Raw genomic sequence first — 24,273 nt, 5'->3', positions numbered from 1 at the left:
GCGTCCACCACTGACCACTCTAGCCCCAGCTCCTCGTCGCGCACGCAAGACGTCACGGCCGCGGCAATCTGGACCTGCAATGATCTGTGTCGTCACGATCCGTGCATTACAAATCTGTTCAGTGATATTAACAAATCACTCGAAACCATCATCCTAGGTAGGTTGACCTGACCATCCTAAAAAGTAAAAAAATGGACTAATCAACAGCGGGCAGGCGAGCGACACGCACACGACATGCAGTTCAGGTGACACCGAGGAAGTCAAGGGCGGACTTGGCCGTGAAGGCGGTGAACTCCGGGAAGCTGATGACCCCGTCACCCTCCGCGTCGGCGTCGCGCATCATCCGTGTGAGCTCCTCGAAGGTGAGCGGCTGGCCCAGGCGCGCCATGGACCGGGCCAGCTCAGCGGCGGAGGCGTACCCATTGTCGTCGCGGTCGAAGGCGCGGAACACCTCCAGTAACTGCGCCTGGTCAGCAAAGTGCGTCTGCATGGTGATTGGTGAGCACAGGCGCGATGGCAGCCACCAGCTCGTCGAACTCCACCTTGACGTTGCTGTCCGTTGCCATGCCGGCCAGCAACGCATGTACCTTGTTGCCTGTGGAACGCAGCCCCAGGGAGTGCAATAGCGCCGCCAGCTCCAGCTGCATCAGGCTGCCGTCGCCGTCCATGTCAAACCGATAGAAGATTTTAAGCTCCAGGATTTTTAGTTGGGACTTGGTTGCAACTTGCAAGGAGTAGATGGAGGCGTGGAGCTGCCGAGGAGGAATGAAGGATAGTGCTCATCTGATTTCTTGGATTCTTTGGGGCCTTGGGGGCGGTGCGCTTTGGCACTAATGTCTTTGAGATCTCCCGGTCTTTGTTGTTTCCTGTTTTCCATTGTGGTGGCACGAACATGATATAGACTACTAGTAGATCAATGAAGTCTGAAGGTGGTAACTCTTGACCACATACATATATAAGCGAATGTTGAAATAAGAATAAAGAAAGAGAAGATCTGGGCCTGCTCTTTTCTCATTGGGCCTGTAATACGGAGCCAGCCCACTCTTGACCAAATGAGCTAAGGCCGGCCCATGCCTACCTCTCTTTTCCCTCTTTGTAGCCCGAGCTTGAGTGAGCCGGCCCATTTCGCGTAGCACTATTATAAAATAGGTCAAAAGTAGTGTCACATTAGTGTCGGTTCAATAGTAACCGTAACAGAAAGTGTGTCAGTGCCAGTTCTTAATCTCTCGTACGCGAAAAATGAGAAAGGCGCTAAAAACCGGCACTGATACTTGCTCTGGACCTGAAATTTTAATTAACTCCTGTTCTGGCTCGTTCCCTTACGTCTGGCTCGAACTCTACTTCCGTCTTCATTATCCTCAACCTCACCCATCCGGACCTCACTTGACTCCACTCATCCAGAACTCCACTCGTCCACTCTAGACCTCTCTCCCTCTCTCTTCTTCTCTCTTCCCGTCCAAATCCTCCAGAGACCTCACTCGACTCCACTCATCCAGGCCTCTCTATTCCTCTCTCCCTATTTCTTCCTCTCTCTTCACACCGGAGGGGAGCGCCGGAGGGGAGTGCCGGAGGGCGGCCGCGAGGAGCGCTAGAGGGCGGGGAGCGCTGAAGGGGAGCACTGGAGGGTGGCCACGAGGAGCGCCAGAGGGCCGTGGCTTCTGCAAGTGCGTCAGGGCGGTGGGATCCGTGGCGAGGTCGTCGGATTTACATCAGGTTGGGATTTTGTTTTGATTTTTGGGTCGCAATATCTCTTGTTTATGTATGTGAAGCTCGGTGTGGTGGGTTTGAGCTCGACAGGGAAGAAGGGGGCACAAGGAGGTGTGGAGGGGGGCAATGAGGAAGAAGGGGAGCTCGACAGTGGCAGTGGCAGCGGGGGAGCGGCGGCGGGAGCAGCATCCGAGCTGACTTGATTCTGAGCCGGATCAGTTGCCACTCCCGCTGCCGCCCATTTTCTCTTTCTTTTTTTTTGGAAAACCACATCAGTGCCGGTTCTAAAATTGGCACTGATAGTCTCCGACCATCAATGCCACTTATAGAGTACAGGTTCCAAAATCGATACTAATGAGGTGTTTTGGTGTAGTGTATGCATACGTGCTCTCCGAGAGATGTAGACTTGTAGAGGCCAAAATAAAGATAGACAGAGACAAAAGATGTTGATCAGTGATGAACTGATGACAACATGATGGAATATAATACATCACTGCATTAGCCCGTGAGCACAGTAAAAGAGTAAAAAAAAGAATATATTACATAAAATAGATTCATCAAATAATGTGTAACAATGTAACTGTCTCGTTAAAAATCTTACTCCCTAGTATGGGATTCCCCTAGTAAGGAAAAGAGCACATCACACAATTACACACATGATTTACTCATTATCATCTAGATCAAGATTCTCGAGGTCAGCTAATGCCCCCACGATATCCAGATCCTTAAGCTGATGTTGTGTGTCAGCGTTCACCTTTTCCTAGTCTTTAAAGCAGGTGATTGCCTCTACCATTTTAGGAGTGAGCGATGATCTCCACTCTTCAATAACTTCCGACCATGCTAAATGGTGCTTCTAATGAGACGGTTGACACTGGAACTAGGAGAACATCTCGTGCAAAGTGTGGCAACACAGGAAAGAATTGCTCTTTATCTTTCCACCACGCAAGACGGTTGATAGTGTTGTTGTTTGCAAACATTGGATCATGGGTGTAAAGATCTTACTCAAGGTAGTGGTTAAGCTCTACTATAGGATTCCAAGATGACTAAGTTATCTGTTGAGATGATAATTTGAATCCCTTGCCTTTCATCTTGTTCCATAAATTGGCTGCACTTGACTTGCTTGCTTTGTGTTACTGTGTAAACTTTGAAATCAAGGGGCTACATCCAAATTTTCCTTGGTATATCTGGAAAACCCGAAACACTTATTCTTTGACATGATTGAGGGAAGTTAGCGTCGTGGGCGTCCATGTAGCGTGCCTCGCGGAAAGCAGCTGTGGTGCATTGCAGGGGAGTAGGGGACCGTCCAGGGGCACCGAGACAATGAGAATGGAAGGTTGCAGCTCCTCTTGCTTACGCGATGCATGTGTGCCACTAGAACTCTAGTGGCAGACCGCAGACCACGCTCTAAATTATACTGGGCTGGGGCCTTGGACGGGTCGGAAGTTGGCTAGTTGGGCCATCTTGACGTTGTTCTCCCTCACGGCCTCACAGACCCATACATCTTCCTTCTTTCTTCTTCCTGTTGCCAGACGCAGAGGGCGACTACGACATGGCTAAATAGCGCGAAAGAATCTGTTTCATCTACTTGGAACACTACTTTCGAGCTGTACAACAAACAAAGCCCACGAGCCTTTTTTCTTGTTTACTGACGATTTTTAGTTATTATATAGATACTTTTATTTTATTAACATGAAACTGAAAAAACGTATGCAAATATAGGTATTTTTTAGGGAAATATAGGTATTTTTCATATATCTAGCTTACTAGCTATAAGACACGCACATTGGTTCGAAATGAATCACATACAGAATAATCTGTTTTCTTTTTCTGTGTGAGCTCGTCAAGTGTGCCACCTCACAGAGAGGAACAGTTCAGGCATATATCTCCTCAATTTACCATGTATAACATTACAAGCTTCCACAATTTGTTCTCCACAAGGGCATCATAACATCTTAAGGGGCACACAACGTACAAGCATATAGCAAACAAAAGTACAAAACACTAGAAATAACAAGCATATAACTTCTTAACAACACAAGCAACACTGAATCGTAAATCACACAACATAAATTGCTAATCATGTGAACCTTGCCAGTTCTCCAAGGAAGGCGTTGACGTGTTCCTCCCTGACACAGCGGGTCAGCACATTGGCCCCATCCTTTCCTTTCCATGGCAGGCAGGCCACGCAGGATGGCACAGTCATGTGTGGCGCACGGGCACGGCACATCACCCTCACCGGTCTCCCTCCGCCGAAACTGGCCTCGTCGAGGCCGATGTTCCGCATGCTCGACACACTAAGAAGGTTGTAGTTGTACCGGAGCATGTCACCGTGCCGCTCCCGACCACCACTATCAATATTGTTGTGCTTCAATCGTTTAGGTATCTGCTCCTTGGCACCTTTTATCATCTTCACTATGCCCATGATGTCTCCGTTCGCAACTGAGCCACTCGTTGCCATGACGAGCTGCCCACTGACGCAGTTGCCATAGTAGCCATCCTTGGCCCCTACGTGCTTGCGAACATTGGCCACAATGAATAGCAGGGCTGGGGCTTCTGGATCGGAGATGGCCACACGAGTGCGGCACTGCCATAGCACAGCGGTCACCGCTTCGAACACAGTGCATGGCTGGCCATTAGCATGATCACGGAACTCGGCTTTGATGCGGCTGATCAAGCTCGAAGGGATGGTATAATCAAAGAAGGCGAAGTCCTGTGACGCGAGGCCGGTCATGGACTGTTGTGCGATAGCAATCGTTGGAGGGATGCCCGGTAGCGAGTCGTCCCACCTGATCGGGATGACGGACGGTGCCGGCAGCCCACGGGCAAGCTCGCCGACCGCCTGCAAGAATTGGGCCATCCCAGCACCATCGGCAATGGCGTGGTTCCATGTTACCCCGACAACGAACCCACCGCAGGAGAACACGGTCACCTGCATCAGAAGCAGTGGGTCGGTGCGGCCACATTTGTCATCTGGGTAGTAGACGGCGAGATCGTCTGGTAGCGTCATTGCACCAGGCGAACGGTCGAAGAATTTAGCTTCGTTCAAGGCGCGGTCGGTGGACGCTGCCACGAAGACCACGCCCTCACCGTTGCACTCGACACGGAGCTCGCCATTGCCAGCTCCTGCGGCAAGGCGGCCGGCGATAGGGGAGTAGTAGACCAGTGCTCGGGACAGCCCCTTCTTTATGGTCTCGACGGGCTCATCGATTGGATGGTCGAACACGAGGAAGCATGTAGCTGGCATGTCACCAAGACCCTTGTCGAAAGAATGGAGATCTATATTGCTGGTAGTCATCTCCAGCTCCGCTGGTCTGATTACCACCGGCAAGGACTTCATAACCGTGGAGCTCATTGTTCTATGTGTTTTGCTATTTTGTTTTCTCGACTGATGGTTCTTCGTAGACAGTGGGTCTGTCTGTCTTTATGAATCTGAAGTTATAGTGCACAAGCTTCGACCTGTCTTCCGTTGCGTGTGGGAGCATCAATTGGCGGTTAGTTCACACGAGTTGTGTGGTCGGACTTTGCCGTGTGGATTTAACTAGCAAAATGGCCTGCGCAATTTGCGCTGCTAGTTTTTTAATCTTATTAAATCTTATTGAATTTCTTTAAATATCAGCATAAAGTAATCCCCTTGCTCTAATTATTCCGGTCCAATATATATCTGATTCAAGGGTATTGTTTCTGTTTCAAATTATATCCTTTTGTCTCAGAACATGTCAAGAATCTCAAGCATTTTTTCGCTTGAGAAAAAAGAAAGTAATATAGCTTGACATGGATTTAGCATGGCTTCTTCTCGCACCAGTATTCCTTTGAATTGCATTGTCATGTCATTCATGAACATGGTCTGTGTTATATATAATGGCGCATAAATTAAACATGCATGTCTATGTTGGACTTCAACAGTGCCATGTATCATTAATCTTAGTGATCAGAAAAATTGTCGTCTTCTGTTTCAAGGCTTCGCTGTGTTGTAATTTTTTTTTTCATATGGGTGCTCACCCTTTTTCCACACCTGAGATGAACCTAGGTTGCTGACGGCGCACTTTGTCACCTTACCACCGCTTCCTCGCATTGGTGACTGCTGTGTTGTAGGATACAGTAGAGAAAGTTCCTTATTTTTCACTAGAAGATAAGATAATTCTCTATTTATTTTTAATTTTTATTCCTTCCTCATCACTACTGTCTATTTGATCTATAGAAAAGATACATTTATATCTGAGGAGGAGGACAGCGACCTCGGGCACATATGTTAAATACATTATTTCCCAGTCATACACCTTAAATGACTTGTTATCTACATGGTATAAAAATATAAAACTAGCAACCAAGAAGTAATTCATAGGTGATAACTTATATACATAAACCATATTTAATATATCACACTTTCTAGTTGAAAAGTATTATGAATATTAAACTAAATCATATTTAAAAATAACCACGGCACTAATACATCCAATGTAGCCTAGTCACCTTGTTATCTTCATATCTATTTATCTACAATAGTAAACACAATAAATGCGCATACAAAAATTATGCATACAAAATTTTCTACAACTTTAGTATTCACCAAAAATTAATTCTGATTTTTGCTATGTCTAATCATAGTCACAATGTTACTATACCGCTCTCATAATGGTCTGCAAACAACACAACTTCAAAAATTCATATATCTTGATTTATTCATCCAAATTCAGTATTAAAAAACTCTGCTGAAGCATAAAGAAATTATTTACAACTTTCTAGTACATCACATTCAACCTCTAAAAAGCACTGAACTTTGATTAGCTACTAATAGACACACTTGAGGCTATCGTCCTCCTCTCAAAAGATAAATATATCTTTTCTATAGGTTAAATGGACGGTACTAGCGAGAAATGAATGGAAATTAAAAGCAATGATAAATAATGAAGTTTATTTTGTAGAATGACAAATAGAAAATTAGTTTATCTTTCAATAACAAATAAGGAATTTTTTCAATACAGTAAGTATTGGAAAATCATATCACCAGCCATGCGATGTCGCAGTGTATGCCCTGCGTCGCCCCTAATGCAGTGATGGCTCACCCGAGAACATGGTCAACATGGGATGGATTATAGTAAAATCCACGAGTAATTGCTACTACAAATCATTCTAGTGATTAGTATTAAATCAGACTGCCATCATTAAGCTGCTCCGATGTTACTGTTGGCTGAGCAAGAACAGCAATTTGAAGAATCGGAGCAAAATTGACTAAGCATCTAAGAGGAAAACTGAGACTGAGGCAAATATATATGTTAGGATTGCTTACATTCTCTGCTCGAACCTGGATTTTGCGTGCGGCCTGGTGGCCTGTTGTTTGTTCATTCCGCCGGCCCGTTAGACTGTCCTCAACAATATTCTCTTCATTTCGCTCCCTTTCTGATTTCCTTTCCCATTTTCATTCGTTTTATTTCCTCTCATCTCCAACAGCTTCCTTTCGAGGGGAATCGCGGAGGGAAAGGAGAGATAATCCCAAGCTGGAGGGAATGACTCTGGGAATCCCTTCGCGACAGGAACCGTAAAGGGAATCCGTTGGAGCGCTGAAGGGAACGAAAATCCCGTCGTGAAGGGATTTTAGCCCCTGAAAGAAAACCGTTAGACACAGTCTTAGACCGTGCTGTCCTCATACCCCTCCCCTGGTCACACCCTAGTCACCCCAGGCCGGTGCCCATGGCCTCCCTCATGTTGCAGTTCATCCATGCTTGCATGTCTAATTAACTGTGAGCTTTCATGATCGATCGTGTGCGTCTTCGTTTGGCGCACACATGTCGCTGAGTTACGTACCCTCTTTCACGAGCTGTTTGTTCCCGAATGCGCCGCTTTGTCGTCGCTGCTCCATCATATCGTTTGAATGGCCGTATGCACGTATGCTTGATCATATTCTCCCACTCCCTATGTTCCTTTGGCCTTCTGCTTTATCTCATACATGCTAGGGTTCCACGTGATACAGCGAGCTGACAGGATTTGTCCTTTTTCTTGGCGATCCATTGAGGGGATTAATTGGTCAAGTTTTCGGTCTTAATGGCAGAGGTCAGTAATTTGGCAGCAATTTCGAGGTGGAGCATGTGACGGGGAGGATTTTATTTGATGTTATTTACAATGATTAAGGACGTGCGTCAACGAATCAATGGTCACATATTTTGCTTTTTTTTCTGAAAATTTCTAGCTATTTCTTGGATTTTGTGTTTTTTCTTAGATTTTCTTGATTTTATGATTTTTGTGGTGCGCGCATTGAATACCACTATGTTGTTTTTATATATAAAAAATAAAATATTCAACCATCGATTCGTTAGATCCTGTATTAAGGTGTGTACCACAAAGAATCATAAATCAAAAAAATCTATGGAAAAAAAAAACAAACTTCAAAAAATTCTCATAAAAAAAGCAAAATATCTGACCATCAATTTGTTGACCCTAATCATCGTTAACAACATCCGTTATAATCCTAACGCTTGGATGTTTCGCCTTTATAATTACTTCGAAATTACCTACTTCTGCCATTATGCTTCCACAGACCTGCACAACTCATGACGGATCTTCCTCCCAATCCTCTCCTCCTACGGCATGAAGAAAAAACATGCCGCTCTAAACTCTTTGTTCCTAATATATAAAAACAACATAGTGGTATTCAAGGCGTGCACCACACAAATCCTAAAAATCAAAAAAATACGAGAAAAATAAAGCAAAAATAAAGAAATTCCTAAAAAAGCACCATCGATTTGTTGGACCCTATATTCAAGGCGTGCACCACAAAAACCCTAAATTAAGAAAATCTAAGAAAAAGAAAAAATCAAGAATTTTTCACAAAAATGCAAAACAGAGGACCACTGAATTGTTGGACCCTATACCAAGGCGTGCACCACAAAAAATCGTAAAATCAAGAATTTGATAAAAAAAAAAGCAAAAATCAAGAAATTCTCACAAAAAAAAAATCTGGACAATCGATTTGTCAGATCCTAATCATGGTTGACAACATGAGTTGTAATCCTCAACGTTTGATGTTTCGCCCTCACAATTGCTTTCAAATTACCCACCTCTACCACTTTTACACGATGCATGTCATGACCGATCGTCCTCCTTAGTGGTGAACCCAGGATTCAAATCAAGGGGCTAATTCTTAAGCACAATTTTTTTTACCAGTTCTCAATTTAAAGATATACTACAAAATGTACAATGTCACCAATAAAAATAGATAAAATACATAAAAAATTGTATCGTACCTAGGTAAAGTACTTGGACAATTGATAAAAATATAAATGATAAATTCAAAAATACAAAACATACCATGTGCTCTTTCACTCAATTAGCCTTCGTAGCCCGGATCAGCAGCAATATCATGCATGCATATGCAAAATACCATGTATAAATAATAATTGCATGACAATTGATAAAAATATAAATGGTAAATTCAAAAATACAAAACATACCACTATGTTATAATAATGGGTTTGGGTAATTGGGTCATGTGATTCTTGTAAGCTTGAAAACGCTTAAATATGGCATCATCTTGAATTTCTGCAAATATGTCTCGCTTATATATCATAGCATGTTGTCATTCATGCACTCATCATTCATTTTATTTCTCAACTCAGTTTTGATAATATTCATAGCTGAGAAGTCTCTTTCCATTGCTATTGCCATGAGCAAAATCAAGGCTAGTTCAATGAGACGATATACTAATAGGTAACATGTATGCCTATCACTTTGAACTAATTTCACTGCAAGATTGTCAAGACCATTGTAACTAGAGAAATCCTCATCATCTCTCACATCAACAATGAATGTGGCAAGTTGGTCCCTTAGGACTACTCTATCATACTCAATAAAGTTAGCAACATAAATCTAAGCAAGTTCTATTAATTTGTCTTGATCAAAGTTGGCAAAAGAATTCTTAGGATCAAGACAAGCAAGACACCTCAATAACTGAGTTGACCTCTCAGAAAAACGATTGTTTAACTCAACTAGAATTTGGTCAAGCACAACAATGAAAATACCATGATGGAAATGATGGTAGTAACTTACTAATTTTGCACAACGACTCCTTGAACGACCACAAATTTGTATTGTATCTGAAGGGTTGCGGGTAGGCTACGCTAGCACAAAATAAATTTTCTCTACCGCATTCAACCAGGAAGCCATGTGAGTAGGGGATCATGAATCGTTACCACTTGATGAGCAGTGCAGCGGAAGAAGAGTTGGAACAGACCAATCCAACGTCGTGCGCGTCAAGTAGTCGATCATCAACCTCGTCCCGAGCACGTCCCGAGCAGATCAACACCGCAATAGTAGCAGCGCCTCTACGGTATCCACACGTACAAGGATGGAATCGCCGTGCGCCGGTGTGCTAGCACCGCGCGCCCGGCTAGGGTTTCGAAGGGAGTTCGGGAATAGGAGGCGGCCAGGGTTTTTGGTGGCAAGATCTGTTTTTCTGAAAAAAAACTCAATGCGCCTTGGCCCCTGCCTATTCTTATATAGAGCACGCTGATGGGCCTTTAATCAACATTAAAGCCCATTATGACTCTAAACCCTAATGGTCCTTTAATCAACATTAAAGCCCATTAGCAGATCCAATCTGCAAACTCGATCGCCTCTAGGGCATATTACCAACAATCTCCCACTTGCACTAGAGTCAGCACAAGTTTTATATTCCATCCCCTTAAGTGTGTGACCCGTTAGGTTCATGTGTAAACGGCCGCTATCCGGAAACCCTTTTCCGAATTGCAAGTCAATAGCGGTACCTAGCAGGACATATTGACTCCCGAATGCACACAAAGATCATATCGGCTGAACCTTGATATACTCATGCACCAATCCCTTTACCACACGACACCAGTCAAGCTCAAGGCGAGATTCGTGCCACCCTTGTGATAGCTCGACCATTCACTCGATCAAGTAGTGGATTCACCATGATTAACTCTTTAATCACATTGGCATGGCCATGCACTTTCCAATCCAACTACCTCGAGGGGTCCAGACATATCTCTCCCGTTATTTAGGAGGGGTAAATTCCATCTTGATCACTCACATCCCACGACATGTTTCATAACATACCCGAAAGCAACCTTTATAACTACCCAGTTACGGAATAGCGTTTGGAAGCCCCTAAGTGTGTTACTACACATTCTGGAATCAATGATGATCTCAGGTCAAAGGATTCTGTAGGTACACCATTTGAGATAACAACTGATGGCACATTAAAAATAACAATCCCAGCAGTATCTCAGGGTGGGTCTATCCAACATCATGTTCTCTAACATGTGTCCACATTACTGATTTGATATCTCCATATCTATGATCTGTGAAACATGATCATCATTCAGTCAAATGTGCTAATCTATAAATCATTATTGTCCCACACAATGATATGAGATTAGGGACTATTTAGAATAACATCATAAAAACAAAGAGTTTCACAAACAAGTCACATACTTGGTGATCAATATAAATGATAATTATTCATGGAACCAGATAACAATTATCCAAAAGTACATTAGCATAGACAGAACACATTCTCTCACATGCACTAGAGTCTATCCCGCAAGTATCTAATACCCATAGAGCTCAAGTGTGCCTCATGCTTGGGCTGTGAGAGAGGCTTCGTCAACGGATCAGTAATATTCGAATCCGTGTGCACCTTGCATATTTTTACATCACCTCTATCAATAATCTCTCGAATGAGGTGATAGCGCCGAAGTATATGCTTGGACTTCTGGTGCGACCTAGGCTCCTTGGCTTGTGCAATGGCACCACTATTGTCACAATAGAGGTGCGATATACTCGGCCTCCGTCGTGGAATCAGCAACCGTTTCTTGCTTGGAACTCTTCCAACTCACCGCACCTCCATTAAGGCAAAACACAAAACCAGACTGCGATCTCGAGTCGTCCTTGTCGGTTTGGAAGCTAGCATCGGTGTAACCATTTACAACGAGCTCCTCCTCACCTCCATAGACTAGGAACATATCCTTAGTTCTTCTCATGTACTTGAGGATACTCTTTACTATAGCCCAGTGACATTCACCTAGGTTCGATTGATATCTGCTCGTAACACTTAGAGCATAGGAAACATCTGGGCGTGTACAAAACATAGCATATATGATTGACCCGATAGCAGAAGCATACAGGATCGCACTCATCCTCTCGAGCTCATCAGATGTCTTAGGACATTGATTCTTGCTGAGAGTGATGCCATGTGACATTGGCAAGAAACCTTTCTTGGAATCCTGCATATTGAACCGATTCAATACCTTGTCAATGTACGTGCTCTGGCTTAATCCGATTAGTCTTTTCGACCTATCTCTATAGATCTTTATGCCTAATATGTATGCTGCCTCTCCTAAATCTTTCATTGAAAAACTCTTTTGCAATGAAGATTTAACAGCATCGAGCATTGGAATATTATTTCCGATCAATAATATGTCATCCACATATAAGACTAGAAACACAAGTGCGCTCCCACTAGTCCTTTTGTAAAAATAAGGCTCTTCTTCATTCTTGATGAAACCAAACCCTTTGATCACTTCATCAAAACGAAGATTCCAACTCCGAGAAGATTGCTTTAGTCCATAGATGGACTTTTGCAGCTTGCAAATCTTCCCAGCATTTTTTTGGATTGACAAAACCTTCAGGCTGTGTCATGTATACATCCTCACTTAGGTTTCCATTAAGGAAAGCCGTTTTGACATCCATTTGCCATATCTCATAGTCGAAATATGCAGCAATTGCTAGGAGAATCCGAATAGACTTTAGCATTGCGACGGGCGAAAACGTTTCATCATAATCAACACCTTGAATTTGCCTGAAACCTTTTGCCACCAATCGTGCCTTATAGATGTGAACATTTCCATCAACGTTTATCTTTTTCTTAAAAACCCATTTACACTCGATAGTTTTCACACCATCAGGTGGATCGACCAAGTTCCAAACTTGGTTTTCTCGCATGGATTCTAACTCGGATCTCATGGCTCCAAGCCATTTTTCGGAGTCTGATCCCACCATTCCTTCCGAGTAAGTCTTAGGTTCATCATTATCCAACAATAATATGTCGTGCTGCCCCATGGTTAGGAACATAAACTGCTCGGGTGCACGACTGAACCTTTCCGACCGACATGGGGCTGGTGTCTCGACAACAGGTTCTGCAGCATCTTGCATACCGAGTTGTGGTTCAATAGGAGCTGAAACACTTTCAAGTGGTTCCCGAATTTCTTCGAGTTGCACCGTGCTCCCACTAACTCTCTTCGTGAGAAACTCTTTCTCAAGAAAGACACCATTCCGGGCGACAAACACTTTGCCTTCTTCCCGGTTATAGAAATAATATCCTTTGGTTTCCCTAGGATACCCCACAAAGAAGCATTTATCAGATTTGGGAGTGAGCTTATCAGACGACAAACGTTTTACATAAGCCTCACAACCCCATATCTTAAGGAAAGACAATCCGGGACGCTTCCTGGTCCATATCTTATATGGTGTCCTCTTTACAGTCTTAGATGGAACCCTATTTAACGTGAAAGCAGCAGTTTCTAGAGCGTATCCCCAGAAGGACAATGGAAGATCAGATTGGCTCATCATCGACCGGACCATGTCTAACAAAGTTCGGTTCCTCTGCTCGGACACCCCATTCCATTGTGGCGTACCCGGTGGAGTCAATTGTGGAACAATTCCACATTGCCTTAGATGATCACCAAATTCATGGCTCAAATATTCACCTCCACGATCTGATCGCAGAAATTTAATTGTCTCGCCTATATGATTTTGTACTTCATTCTGGAACTCCTTGAACTTTTCAAAGGATTCAGACTTGTGCCTCATTAGGTAGATGTAACCATATCTACTAAAGTCATCGGTGAAAGTAATGAAATACTGAAAACCACCTCTAGCTGTAGAACTCATCGATCCACATACATCTGTATGTACTAGGGCCAATAATTCATTTGTCCTCTCACTTCGATCAGTGAAAGGCGTCTTAGTCATCTTGCCAAGTAAACAAGACTCGCATGTATCAAATGATTCAAAATCAAATGAATGTAGAAGACCATCTTTATGGAGCTTCTGCATACGCTTCTCATTTATATGACCTAATCGACAATGCCAAACAAAAGTGGGATTCAAATCATTAAGCCGAGGCTTCTTTGTATCAATGTTATAGATAGTTATATCCTCAAGATCCAATATATATAATCCATTTACTAATGGACAATTACCATAGAGCATACCATTCAAAAATATTGAACAACACTTGTTCTTTATTATGAATTCATAACCATCTTCTTCCAAACATGAAGAAGAGATAATGTTTTTGCCCAAGGCAGGAATATAATAACAATTATTTAATTCCAAAACTAATCCTGAGGGTAGCGATAAGGAGTAAACGCCAACGGCCAACGCAGCAACTTTTGCACCATTACCGACGCGAGCATCCAATTCGCCTCTTGCACACTTCCTAGTCCTTTTCAGTCCCTGCAACGATTTGCAAGTATGAATCATTGATCCGGTATCAAATACCCATGAATCATCAGGACGAGTAGCAAGATTAATTTCAATAACATTTATACCTGAAGAGGAAGTCTTACTTCCCTTCTTCTTTTTGAGTTCTTCCAAGTACAATTTGCAGTTCCTCCGCCAATGACCAGTCTTATGGCAGTGGTGGCAAGTGTCAGAAGCGGCAGGGCTAGCCTTGGGCTTTCCAACAGGTTTAGGCTTAGAACTCGAGATCTCATCCGAAGTTTTAGCCTTGCCCTTGTGCTTTCTCTTCTTGCTATACTTTTGAACCATCATCACATGACTAGAGCTCTTCTTAATGTTTTCCTTAGCAGTTTTTAGCATCCCATGCAATTCAGCCATGCTGTTCATATGAAAGTTCAAAATGAACAGCTCGAAGCTCCCAGGGAGCGACTGGAGAATTACATCCGTAGCCAACTCAGGGCTAAGGGGAAAACCAAGTTTTTCCAAGCTCTCAATGTAACCAATCATTTTGATCACATGAGGACTGACTGGACTGCCTTCTGTTAACCTACACGCAAACAAGGACTTTGAGGTGTTGTACCTCTCGGCCCGAGCTTGGTTCTCAAACATGCCTCGGAGTCCCACAATCATATCATGGGCATCCCTGTTCTCATATTGCTTCTGAAGCTTAGAGGACATACAGGCAAGCATGAGGCAGCTAACATCCAGTGAATCGTTGGTGTGCTTCTCATAAGCCCTCCGATCCGCGGCAGGAGCATTATCAGCTGGTTCATCAGGATAGGGGACCTCTAGAACATATTCCTTTTTCTCTTGTTTGAGAACAATTCTTAGATTTCTATACCAATCAATAAAGTTTGTTCCAGAAAGCTTCTCTTTTTCAAGAATCGATCGCAAATTAAAACTGGAAGTGTTACTAGCGACCGGTGCCATAATCTACAACAGAAAATGGAGGTTCAGCACTATGCCTATGTGAATCTTCTATTAAACAATTTAACAAAAGATACTCCACTATATGTGTTTTCCCTCTAACAACATATAGAGGATCAAGATCCATATTCAACTAAGTTCTAGTGAGCTTTGGCATCACTGCTAGAAACTTAGTGACATAGGTAAGCAACGCCTTGCTAATCACATCCCTATGTGACTCTTGTTTGTTGGGTGACATCGAATGCCCCGGCGCCCAACACCATGCCCCAAAGCCCAAAACCGTTTTGATAGCTTTATCAAGTAAACCAATACTGTGCGTGTGGATGTCCGACATCCACTCTAACTGGTTAAGATAAATGATGGCACCCTGCTTTGGCAGACCTACCACACAATGATCAAAACCTTTGTAGGTGTAGCTATTGGAAGGGCATCAATTACTCTTGATTTTTCTGAGGGAAACTACTCTATCATGAAAATCATATCCACCACATATAAAACATGAAAGAATAGTATGACAGGAACATAAAAACATCACAGGCAATCATATTAACTGTGACATAGTATGGCCCCTTCACATGGTGATCTTCATCGCCACGGTTCCTGTCCTCCGGGTCATCATGCTTCAAATCTCCATGATCTTGTTCTAGTCTATTACACCTAATAGCACTAGATAAATTACATGAGAAGAAGCATCACAAGTCGACACGCAGGTCGTTATACAATAACATGACAGCCTTGGGCTGCAATTAACCATGACACGCAGGCCATAAAAAATTACACACATGCATCACATATCACAAGGTCATACCAGTCACAACATTCTCTGCAAAAACTAATTAAGCGTAGAATCGAATTCTAATGTCGTGATGGGATCATGTTATTACAACAATCTATGCGTATACGCGACGGTGGTCCCGCTGGCCGGTCAGCGGGCGGGGGGTCGAGGGGAGCATAATGCCTCTCGGAAATACATAGATCGCATCTATGAAATCGCTATGAAAATCTCATCGGATCGATCGTATCAAGCCAATTCCGAGTCATTCATAATGCCTCAATTTCCATTAGATCAATCCCATTGATCATCGCGTGAGGTTTTTTTAGAAACGATGACAGCACACACGACCTCGATCTGCTGTTCTCTCGACCATGTCGCGATGCATGCAGTTAGCCCCGATGGTGATTCCAGCCGGTAGGGGCAAGTTGCACGCAAAACCAGGTGGGAGATCAAGCTAATCTTTTTGGCTATGTGGTTTCATCGACTGGCATCTTATCCGATCTCTAATTCACCTAACCAACCGTGCATTGATCAATCCATCATATGAACTGATCAAAAACAATAGATCTAATCTATTTCTATCACATATCTTCTATATGTGACTGATCCAGATCGAAAACTACGCAGGATGGCTCTGATACCACTGAAGGGTTGCGGGTAGGCTACGCTAGCACAAAATAAATTTTCTCTACCGCATTCAACCAGGAAGCCATGCGAGTAGGGGATCATGAATCGTTATCACTTGACGAGCAGTGCAGCGGAAGAAGAGTTGGAGCAGACCAATCCAACGTCGTGCGCGTCAAGTAGTCGATCGTCAACCTCGTCCCGAGCACGTCCCGAGCAGATCAGCACTGCAATAGTAGCAGCGCCTCTACGGTATCCACACGTACAAGGATGGAATCGCCGTGCGCCGGTGTGCTAGCACCGCGCGCCCGGCTAGGGTTTCGAAGGGAGTTCGGGAATAGGAGGCGGCCAGGGTTTTTGGTGGCAAGATTTGTTTTTCTGAAAAAACTCAATGCGCCTTGGCCCCTGCCTATTCTTATATAGAGCACGCTAATGGGCCTTTAATCAACATTAAAGTCCATTATGACTCTAAACCCTAATGATCCTTTAATCAACATTAAAGCCCATTAGCAGATCCAATCCGCAAACTCGATCGCCTCTAGGGCATATTACCAACAGTATCTTCCATATTTTTCATAATTATATTCCTTTTAATGCAAAAGGTTTTTACTTCTTCAAAGAGCCCATCCCAACCATATGTCCTCATGTCATTCATATTCTTCATCACTGACCTGATCAATCCTATAGAAGGAACAATATTCTGAATTTTTTGTTGCAAGCACTGTGATAAATCTTGTGTTTTCCCAATACTCTGATCATAAGATGCAATATAAGAACAAACTCAAAGTTTTCCATTTTTTCTATGAAACCTGATGCTTGAGTTCTCTTCTCTACATTTTCTGCATCTTCACTAACATTCTCCAATACCTCCATATAGAGGTCCACATTAGCTGAAGATGAGGCAATGTTTTATCATGGGTGCCCCACCGTGTATCACCGGACCTTGCAAGACTAATTTCTTGGTTTTTCCCTCTTCCTGAAAGAATCTCCCAATTGCTCAACCATTTTTCATGTTGATCTTGAAGAAGTTGTTCTTTCCTTTTACAAGAAGCACTAACAATATTCACAATCAAAGTAACATAGTTGAAGAAATCGAGCACTAAACTAAAATACTTAGCAACTGAAACAACCACTAATTGTAATGGTTTGAAGAGATAACAATAAAAGTAATAAACGACATCTTTATGCACACTATACTCTAACCAATCAAATCTTTTGAACCATCTTTTTGCAAATGCCATTATTTGTCCCCCATTATCCTTCCTTAGAAAATTATGGCTAATTGGTTGACATGGACACATAGACAAATATATTCTTCTATCTTCATCCCTAATATCGAATCAAACGCTTCAATTGGCTTTCATAGTCTCAGATCAACAACAATATCATCCATATTAATTTAGCTCAACACGTGCTCTCTTTTGCTCAACGCCACTTTCTTTAGTTTCTAAACTTTTTAGGACATCTTTTGAAAAATATCTCTCCATCTCTAGATCTCTACAGCATTGCCAAATATCCGAGTAATCAAACTATCAAATTATAATAGAATTGATTTGCGCGAGAGGGAGACGAGGGGCGAGGGCTGATCAGTGCTCACCAATCTGGTCCTCGGTCCTTCTTCAATGCTCAATGCTCACCAATCCGACAAGAACACAAACAAATGCAGGACACCTGTGAGAATCAGCAGTAGGCATCAGATGACCACACATAGAAGTACCGCGTATTGTTTGAGCAGTAGTGTAGCACACTTAATCACCTCAAACATAAAAGGGAAGAAGTTTTCATTCGCGTCGCCAAAGGACACCTGCAAAGGGCGAGTGATTCAATGACAGAGGAAATGATTTCAAGAACCATGAAATAGTCTGGCCGCTCACGACTCACCTTGGCGAGGGAGAACTCGTCATCCGGGTCCTCTGGGATGATGGCCTTGCTGGCCGCGATGGCTGGCAGCCTGTGAGTAGACCAGGCGAACGTAATGAAATCAGACGCGCTTTGCTGAAATTAATCGGTCGGGAGAAAGAGTGGAGGGGTACCGAGATAGGGGATCCTGTTATCACTTGTTTCAATTGGATGGGGAACCAGCACTGCTGCTGTGGCAGTGGCCGGGAGTACCATGTGGGTTGCAGGAGTGGGTGGGGTACTGGGGGAGAATCCTCTACTTGCGTAGCACCGTTGAGCGCTGCAGGGGAGGCCGAGGCGCCAAGCAGGCGAGCAGGATCCGCCGCCAGGGGACTATCCGCACTCCGCCACCGGTCTGGAGCAGGAGGCCAGGAGCACTGGGCTTTCACTGTTTCATGGACGCACGGTCACTGACACACTAGGCTGACGAGTAACGAGTAGTTGCACTGGGCTTTGGGGGTCGGGGAGGGGGGCTATACATGGGTACTCTGGGCTGACCCTGTGCTAGAGCCCCCCTAGCACTGGCCGTCGGTTCGCCCCTGTCCTCCCGATCCTCTATCCTCCTATGTATCTGCACAAGAAAATACAAGCCGCTCTCATTTCTTCTTTCTATACTGCTCGGGTTCTTTGAAGCTTGCTTCCACGTTATCCACGTCATGCATGGCGAGAACCAGCCGAGCCATGCAAAACGGAACTCATTAGGGATTTCAGACAAATAATATCAAAGCATGCAAACAATTCGGGGAGGAGACCGTGCTGTTGACGGCAAGATTCAGGTTCAACTCTGAGGAGTAGATCAGAACACGATAGCGCGGCTGTCGTTCCGGGCAACTCCGATGACAGCTCTGCGAGAGGGCAGCCATGGCTGGCCCATGGGGTCACAAAAAGGAAGGGAAGAAGGTCCACAGGTCAATTTATATTTAGGCCAAGATCAGAGGGGATGATTGTGCAGTTGTTAGTTATCTAATGATTATCCTGGCTTGAACCTCACGAGAGAGCCCCCCAACGGTATGCGCGCTGTTACCGCCCTATTCTGTCTTTCACATGTTAGCAGATATCGCTGCTGCCCTACCTTGCTCTTAGTCTTTCACATGCCCATTGAGTATGCGGATGGAATCATAGCATACATATCCTCAATTTGCACATTCCATGCTGGATAGAGGTGCTGGCATAGCTATTTTCGTTGAGGATTATCGATCAGCTAGCGAAGCTATTAGATGTGGTGCTGATAGTTTAGGCATTGTAAGCTGCATGACTGCAAGCTTGGGAACACGTCAACTATAATATTGTTCAGTTTGATTTATTTACAGTTAATTAAGACTAAGTATGAGCTTTAATCACATATTTGAATGTGTAGTCCGATAAAAAGTTGAAGTTTAATGACAGTTTCAGTTATAAGACATTAATGTCAGTTATTAAAAAAACTAGTGAAAGATTCATTTTATATAACCCAATAATGTTAGTTATATTATAACTAGTAAAAAAACATAGTGTCTACATATTTTTTTACGATAGTTATCATTTTCGTTTGAACAAGTTATAATTGTATAAAATCGAACCTATATTCTTAATCATGAGCATAACCCTTACAAAGGGAATTGAACAGTGTTTTCAAATCTAGCCGTGTGATTGTGCGGGTAATTCGGCTGGGCTAGTTGACAAACAACTCAGAGCTGCTGTGTTACGGTTTATTTTCCTTTGTTTTCGTTTGAGCTTTCTGTTCCTATGATGTTTTTTGAGGTTGTGTTTGCCTTATTCTTGGGTGCTTAGGTGATCTTAGTCAACCGCCCCCCCCCCCCCCCCCCCCGGCACAAAGTCACGTTATCCTCCTTCGAGAGTCATGGCTTTTTCCGAGTTTCCGAGTAATCAAGCATTAGACAACATGCAACAATAATCTTAGAGGTTGGTTTTGATGATAACCAAGCACCATTAATACACCGAACATGAATAATATGTGTTCCCGATGACCTTTTAGAAGTACAAGAGTAGAGTTCATCTCCATTATATTAGAACAACTTCGCATGATCCAAATGCTCTCTTTCCATCCAATTTGTTTGACATATAAAGTTTTGCATACTCTTCTACAGCCACTGTCTTGTACAGGATCATCTCTTCTGTACTGCCCGTGACTGGTGAAATTATTCCATCAAGTGATGGGATGTGAAACGCAGATATAGTTAACCGTTCCTGATTGGGATTTATTGTAACCCTGTGCTCAATACTCTTATACTTTCCATTCGACATAATCTGCAAACATCAAATAATTGTAATAAGAAAAATAGAACATGAAGCTGGTCCTTGACCTAAACAAATAGACATTCCTCAAAAGAAATAGGGTGTACTAGAATGGATGAATATACACATAAAGTGCAAAACCCTTCCCTATGTTATTTTTTTAAAAGAAAACTTTATTAACTCTCATCGTTACATCAAACTAATACAACCGCACAAGACTTTACTCCCTTCCCCATGTTAATTATCATGGAAATTCTCTATTAATTCCTCATTGCTAGGATTATCTCTATCAATGGATGTTGCGAATTTATGTGCCATGCTTCCTGAAGAGATGATGGAAGCGTTATCACTAGCTCATCACCACTAGCTAGTACACACAACATTTCAAGATAAAATTCAACAAAAAAAGAACCATTATCATGTAACCAGAAGGCACAGTCAGAATGTGAGCCTAAAAATTAAGGTGATTTCTGCACGATGCATCAACCTATATGCATAGTACACTTGCATAAATTTCTCAGAGGGTATATTGAAAACAATACTTTTTGTTCTCACAAAAAAGAATATAATATTTTAAGTTGTGATTTGTTTTAAAAAATCTTGATGGATCATTTTTTGATAATCATACATGTGTATCATGGATTTTTCATATAGCTAGTATCAATTTTGGGAGTGTCTATGATAAGCATAATTTGTCTAGAAAGATTTGATACCTCAAGAAAGTCACCCACATTCACCAACAACGCTTTAGGATTTGGTTTCACGGGGATCCACTTGTTGTGCCTTTTAATTTGAAGGCCTGCAACTGAGTTAACTTCTAGAAGGAGAGTCAGAAAAGATGCATCGGAATGCGGCGAGAAACCCAATACCTTTTCAGGCATTGACATGCACGGAGGGTAGTAATTCATCCTAAAAACTTGAGACACATATTTGTCTCGCATCAGTTCGAGATCAACATTTAGTGTTTTTGCAATGAAGGTTACAACAAAATGAGCAACTTTCATCAACTCAGAAGAGTAGTCTTCAATATATTTCCTGGTATCACAAAATAATAAATGCCTGTTAGTGTTAGAGGTAATGATGCATTGAAGTGCATTGCACTCTTAAGACAACGACTATTGAGTAACGATAAGTAGTTCAAACATTTCATCACTTATTCACTCAAACCAGAATTCTAGTCGTGTTTAATCCAGTCCATTGGGCAGTCAGTGACCATACTATTTTCCATGATAGATAATTCTTTGCATTATATAATATTCTGTTTCTATTCAACATGTAAGTTTATTTATCAGAATCTTGTGGTACAGTTGTTGTGTTTCAAACTGAAACTGCCACGCTTGAACTAGCTAGCTAGTTCATTAATAAGAAACACAATTAATGAATTATGTATATGTTGTAATGATGAAGATTTCAAATTATTTGGTTGAGAGTGTTCACTATATCAGTTTATAAAATGAAGTAAGAAAATTTCACAGTTGTTTTCATAGAGTGCTGGACATAATGTAGAAATAAGAAACAAGTACTTGATACGCCTTTCCTTCTTTTCTGTTTGACATTTTTTTTTTTTACTTTCCACGGTCACCTATATGCGAATTTAACCACTACTTTTATTTCTTTATATCAAGAAATAGTAAACAATTTATACTTGTGTGAAAACATTTTTTTAAAGGCATATCTAGTCGTATAATTTTCATAGAATCAATCTTGATAATTTTGAACATATTAATGGACAAACTATAGTAATTTGATGGAACAGATTCTACAATGTCAAACAAAAAAAGAGTAATAAGGTAAACTACCTCCTAAATTAAGGGGAAAAAAATGAAATGTCCATTCATGGTCTTCTATAGTTTTTGTACTGTTGTCTAATTGAGGAGATATACAACTTCCAGAATGAATAAAAATACCTTCCATATAAAAGATCCCGATGGTAAACCCAAAAGTATTTAAAATAGTGGCCGGTTAAATGAAAATTTTGATCGATGTCCAATATTCTAGTTTAGTTTTTGTGCCATATATTAAAGGAGACACACAGGCAATATCATTATGTAAAATTACAATAACTGACATCATGCTATAATTAAATAGTGTAGGAGCTTAGGGGTTCAGAAGCAGGTCTGAAGGCCTCATTCCAAGAACCGACATGATGCAATAGTTGCACGCTAAACTATAAAGACGGTGTCAACGAACCTTTCTAGAAACTCGTTGTCAATAGATCTTGACCAAATATATCTGGTTGATCATTAAACTTGTCTAAAACATAAAGATTAATTTTGTGTTCATTTTCCACTTCTATTATGTAAACTAGGTGTCCCAACTTTGCACGTATTTGGTCCAATCTAGACGCGCTGACCTGAAAGTATGAGGTTGAGTAGGCCAGTATCTCATATCACGAGCCTGAGGTGGTTGAGCTAAGATGGCAAACATGTCAGCCCAGTCAAGTGTTTGACTCTCTGACACAACAAACGATTGGCCATAACCTTGAATATCTCCTGGACGCTGTGAATAGGCATTCTTCATCTCGAGTGGAAGATGAAAAAACTTCTGAATGTCACTTCTTATATTTGTGATGATATCCTCTTGGATTCCATGGTTTACAAGCTGTCAATTGCAAAAGTTTGAATCCGTGCTTAATAAAAAAATGTTGGATCAAATAGTTGGGTATTTTCAAATATCATACTTATTATAAGTGATAGAATGTAAGTTATGACATTGATAAGGTCAAAAGCATGATATGTCCTCGCAAAAGATGGCACATATAAGTTGGAACAGTAATAAATTCGTTTGTGATTTGTCTTAGTCACTGCTGAGTCAATAGCCTACAACATTTTACGAGTTTAGGATATTAATAGACGGTGAAAATTGAAGAAATCAACCTCTAAACAGAGGTGACACGATATATGTAAGGGCGATAACATTAGCAACTTGGTGAAGTGTTAACTACTAATTTGACCTTTCTACATACACGAATACACGATCATATCACAACAAGTTTGACTTAAGTATCATTTATCATTGATAATAAAAATCATTCAGGGACTTCCTTTTCTAGTCAAAACATACAAGTTATGGTTGCATCATATCGCCTTGTTGTGAGTTTAATTGACCGTACCTGAAAAAAACCCCAATCCTCGCAAGCTAACCTGAGGCGAGCAGCCTCCTCTTCCACGGAGTCAGGGTGTAAGAGCCTAGCAAGGTCGATCACGGGAACCTCGCCAGACTGCTCGTCGAGGACTTCGTCGTTGTGAATGTCCAGCCGGATGTACCTTTCAAGAGTTGCGGCTGTCAGCTCTTCAGCGCATGCTGCGAGAGCCTGTACATTCCTGACGGGGAGGGACGGAGCCAACCGTGACCATCTGCTTTCGCCGCCGCTTGGCTCTTCCATCTCCATCAGAAGTTCAGGACCCGCAAGAAAATTCTCACACCGCCCAAGTGAATTACTTTACCTGCATATATGTTCATGGGATCCTTGATAACCACTATATATATGGCTGCAAAAAACTATTTGTGTCACAACTTGCTATAAAAATAAGTTTGTTGGTTTCGATGCAACATTGAAGAAGTGTTAAATTGCAATGTTACCACACGAAAGATGCGAATGATTCCTATCGAATACGAAAAGAAGTTAA

The 24,273-nt window shown here is 42.2% G+C and overlaps 2 protein-coding genes, 1 long non-coding RNA gene and 1 pseudogene across 3 annotated transcripts; all 4 read right to left on the bottom strand.

Annotated features, from left to right (window-relative positions):
• Window positions 1-241: 241 nt before the first annotated feature.
• On the bottom strand, window positions 242-1,353 carry LOC133890233 (probable calcium-binding protein CML14; annotated as a pseudogene).
• Window positions 1,354-3,784: 2,431 nt separating this feature from the next.
• On the bottom strand, window positions 3,785-5,059 carry LOC133890232 (acyl transferase 15-like). The gene has a single exon (XM_062330675.1). It carries the CDS (start codon window positions 5,057-5,059, stop codon window positions 3,785-3,787), a length of 1,275 nt encoding a protein of 424 aa, XP_062186659.1.
• Window positions 5,060-17,934: 12,875 nt separating this feature from the next.
• Window positions 17,935-18,757, bottom strand: LOC133891691 (uncharacterized). The gene is made up of 3 exons (XR_009904252.1): window positions 18,392-18,757; window positions 18,267-18,314; window positions 17,935-18,181 (listed from the first exon to the last, which is right to left on the bottom strand). It is a non-coding gene; the product is annotated as an uncharacterized LOC133891691 (long non-coding RNA).
• Window positions 18,758-20,410: 1,653 nt separating this feature from the next.
• LOC133890231 (2-oxoglutarate-dependent dioxygenase 11-like) lies at window positions 20,411-24,035 on the bottom strand. Its single transcript, XM_062330674.1, has 4 exons — window positions 23,757-24,035; window positions 22,998-23,245; window positions 21,358-21,679; window positions 20,411-20,656 (listed from the first exon to the last, which is right to left on the bottom strand). The coding sequence occupies exons 1-4, from the start codon at window positions 24,033-24,035 to the stop codon at window positions 20,411-20,413; spliced, it is 1,095 nt and encodes a 364-aa protein (XP_062186658.1).
• Between the last annotated feature and the right edge of the window lie 238 nt (window positions 24,036-24,273).

Source organism: Phragmites australis, chromosome 14 (genome assembly GCF_958298935.1).
Source record: "Phragmites australis chromosome 14, lpPhrAust1.1, whole genome shotgun sequence".
Taxonomy (NCBI): Eukaryota; Viridiplantae; Streptophyta; class Magnoliopsida; order Poales; family Poaceae; genus Phragmites; species Phragmites australis.
The sequence above is the reverse complement of the archived record's forward strand: the minus strand, read 5'-3'. Positions and strand labels throughout refer to the sequence as shown.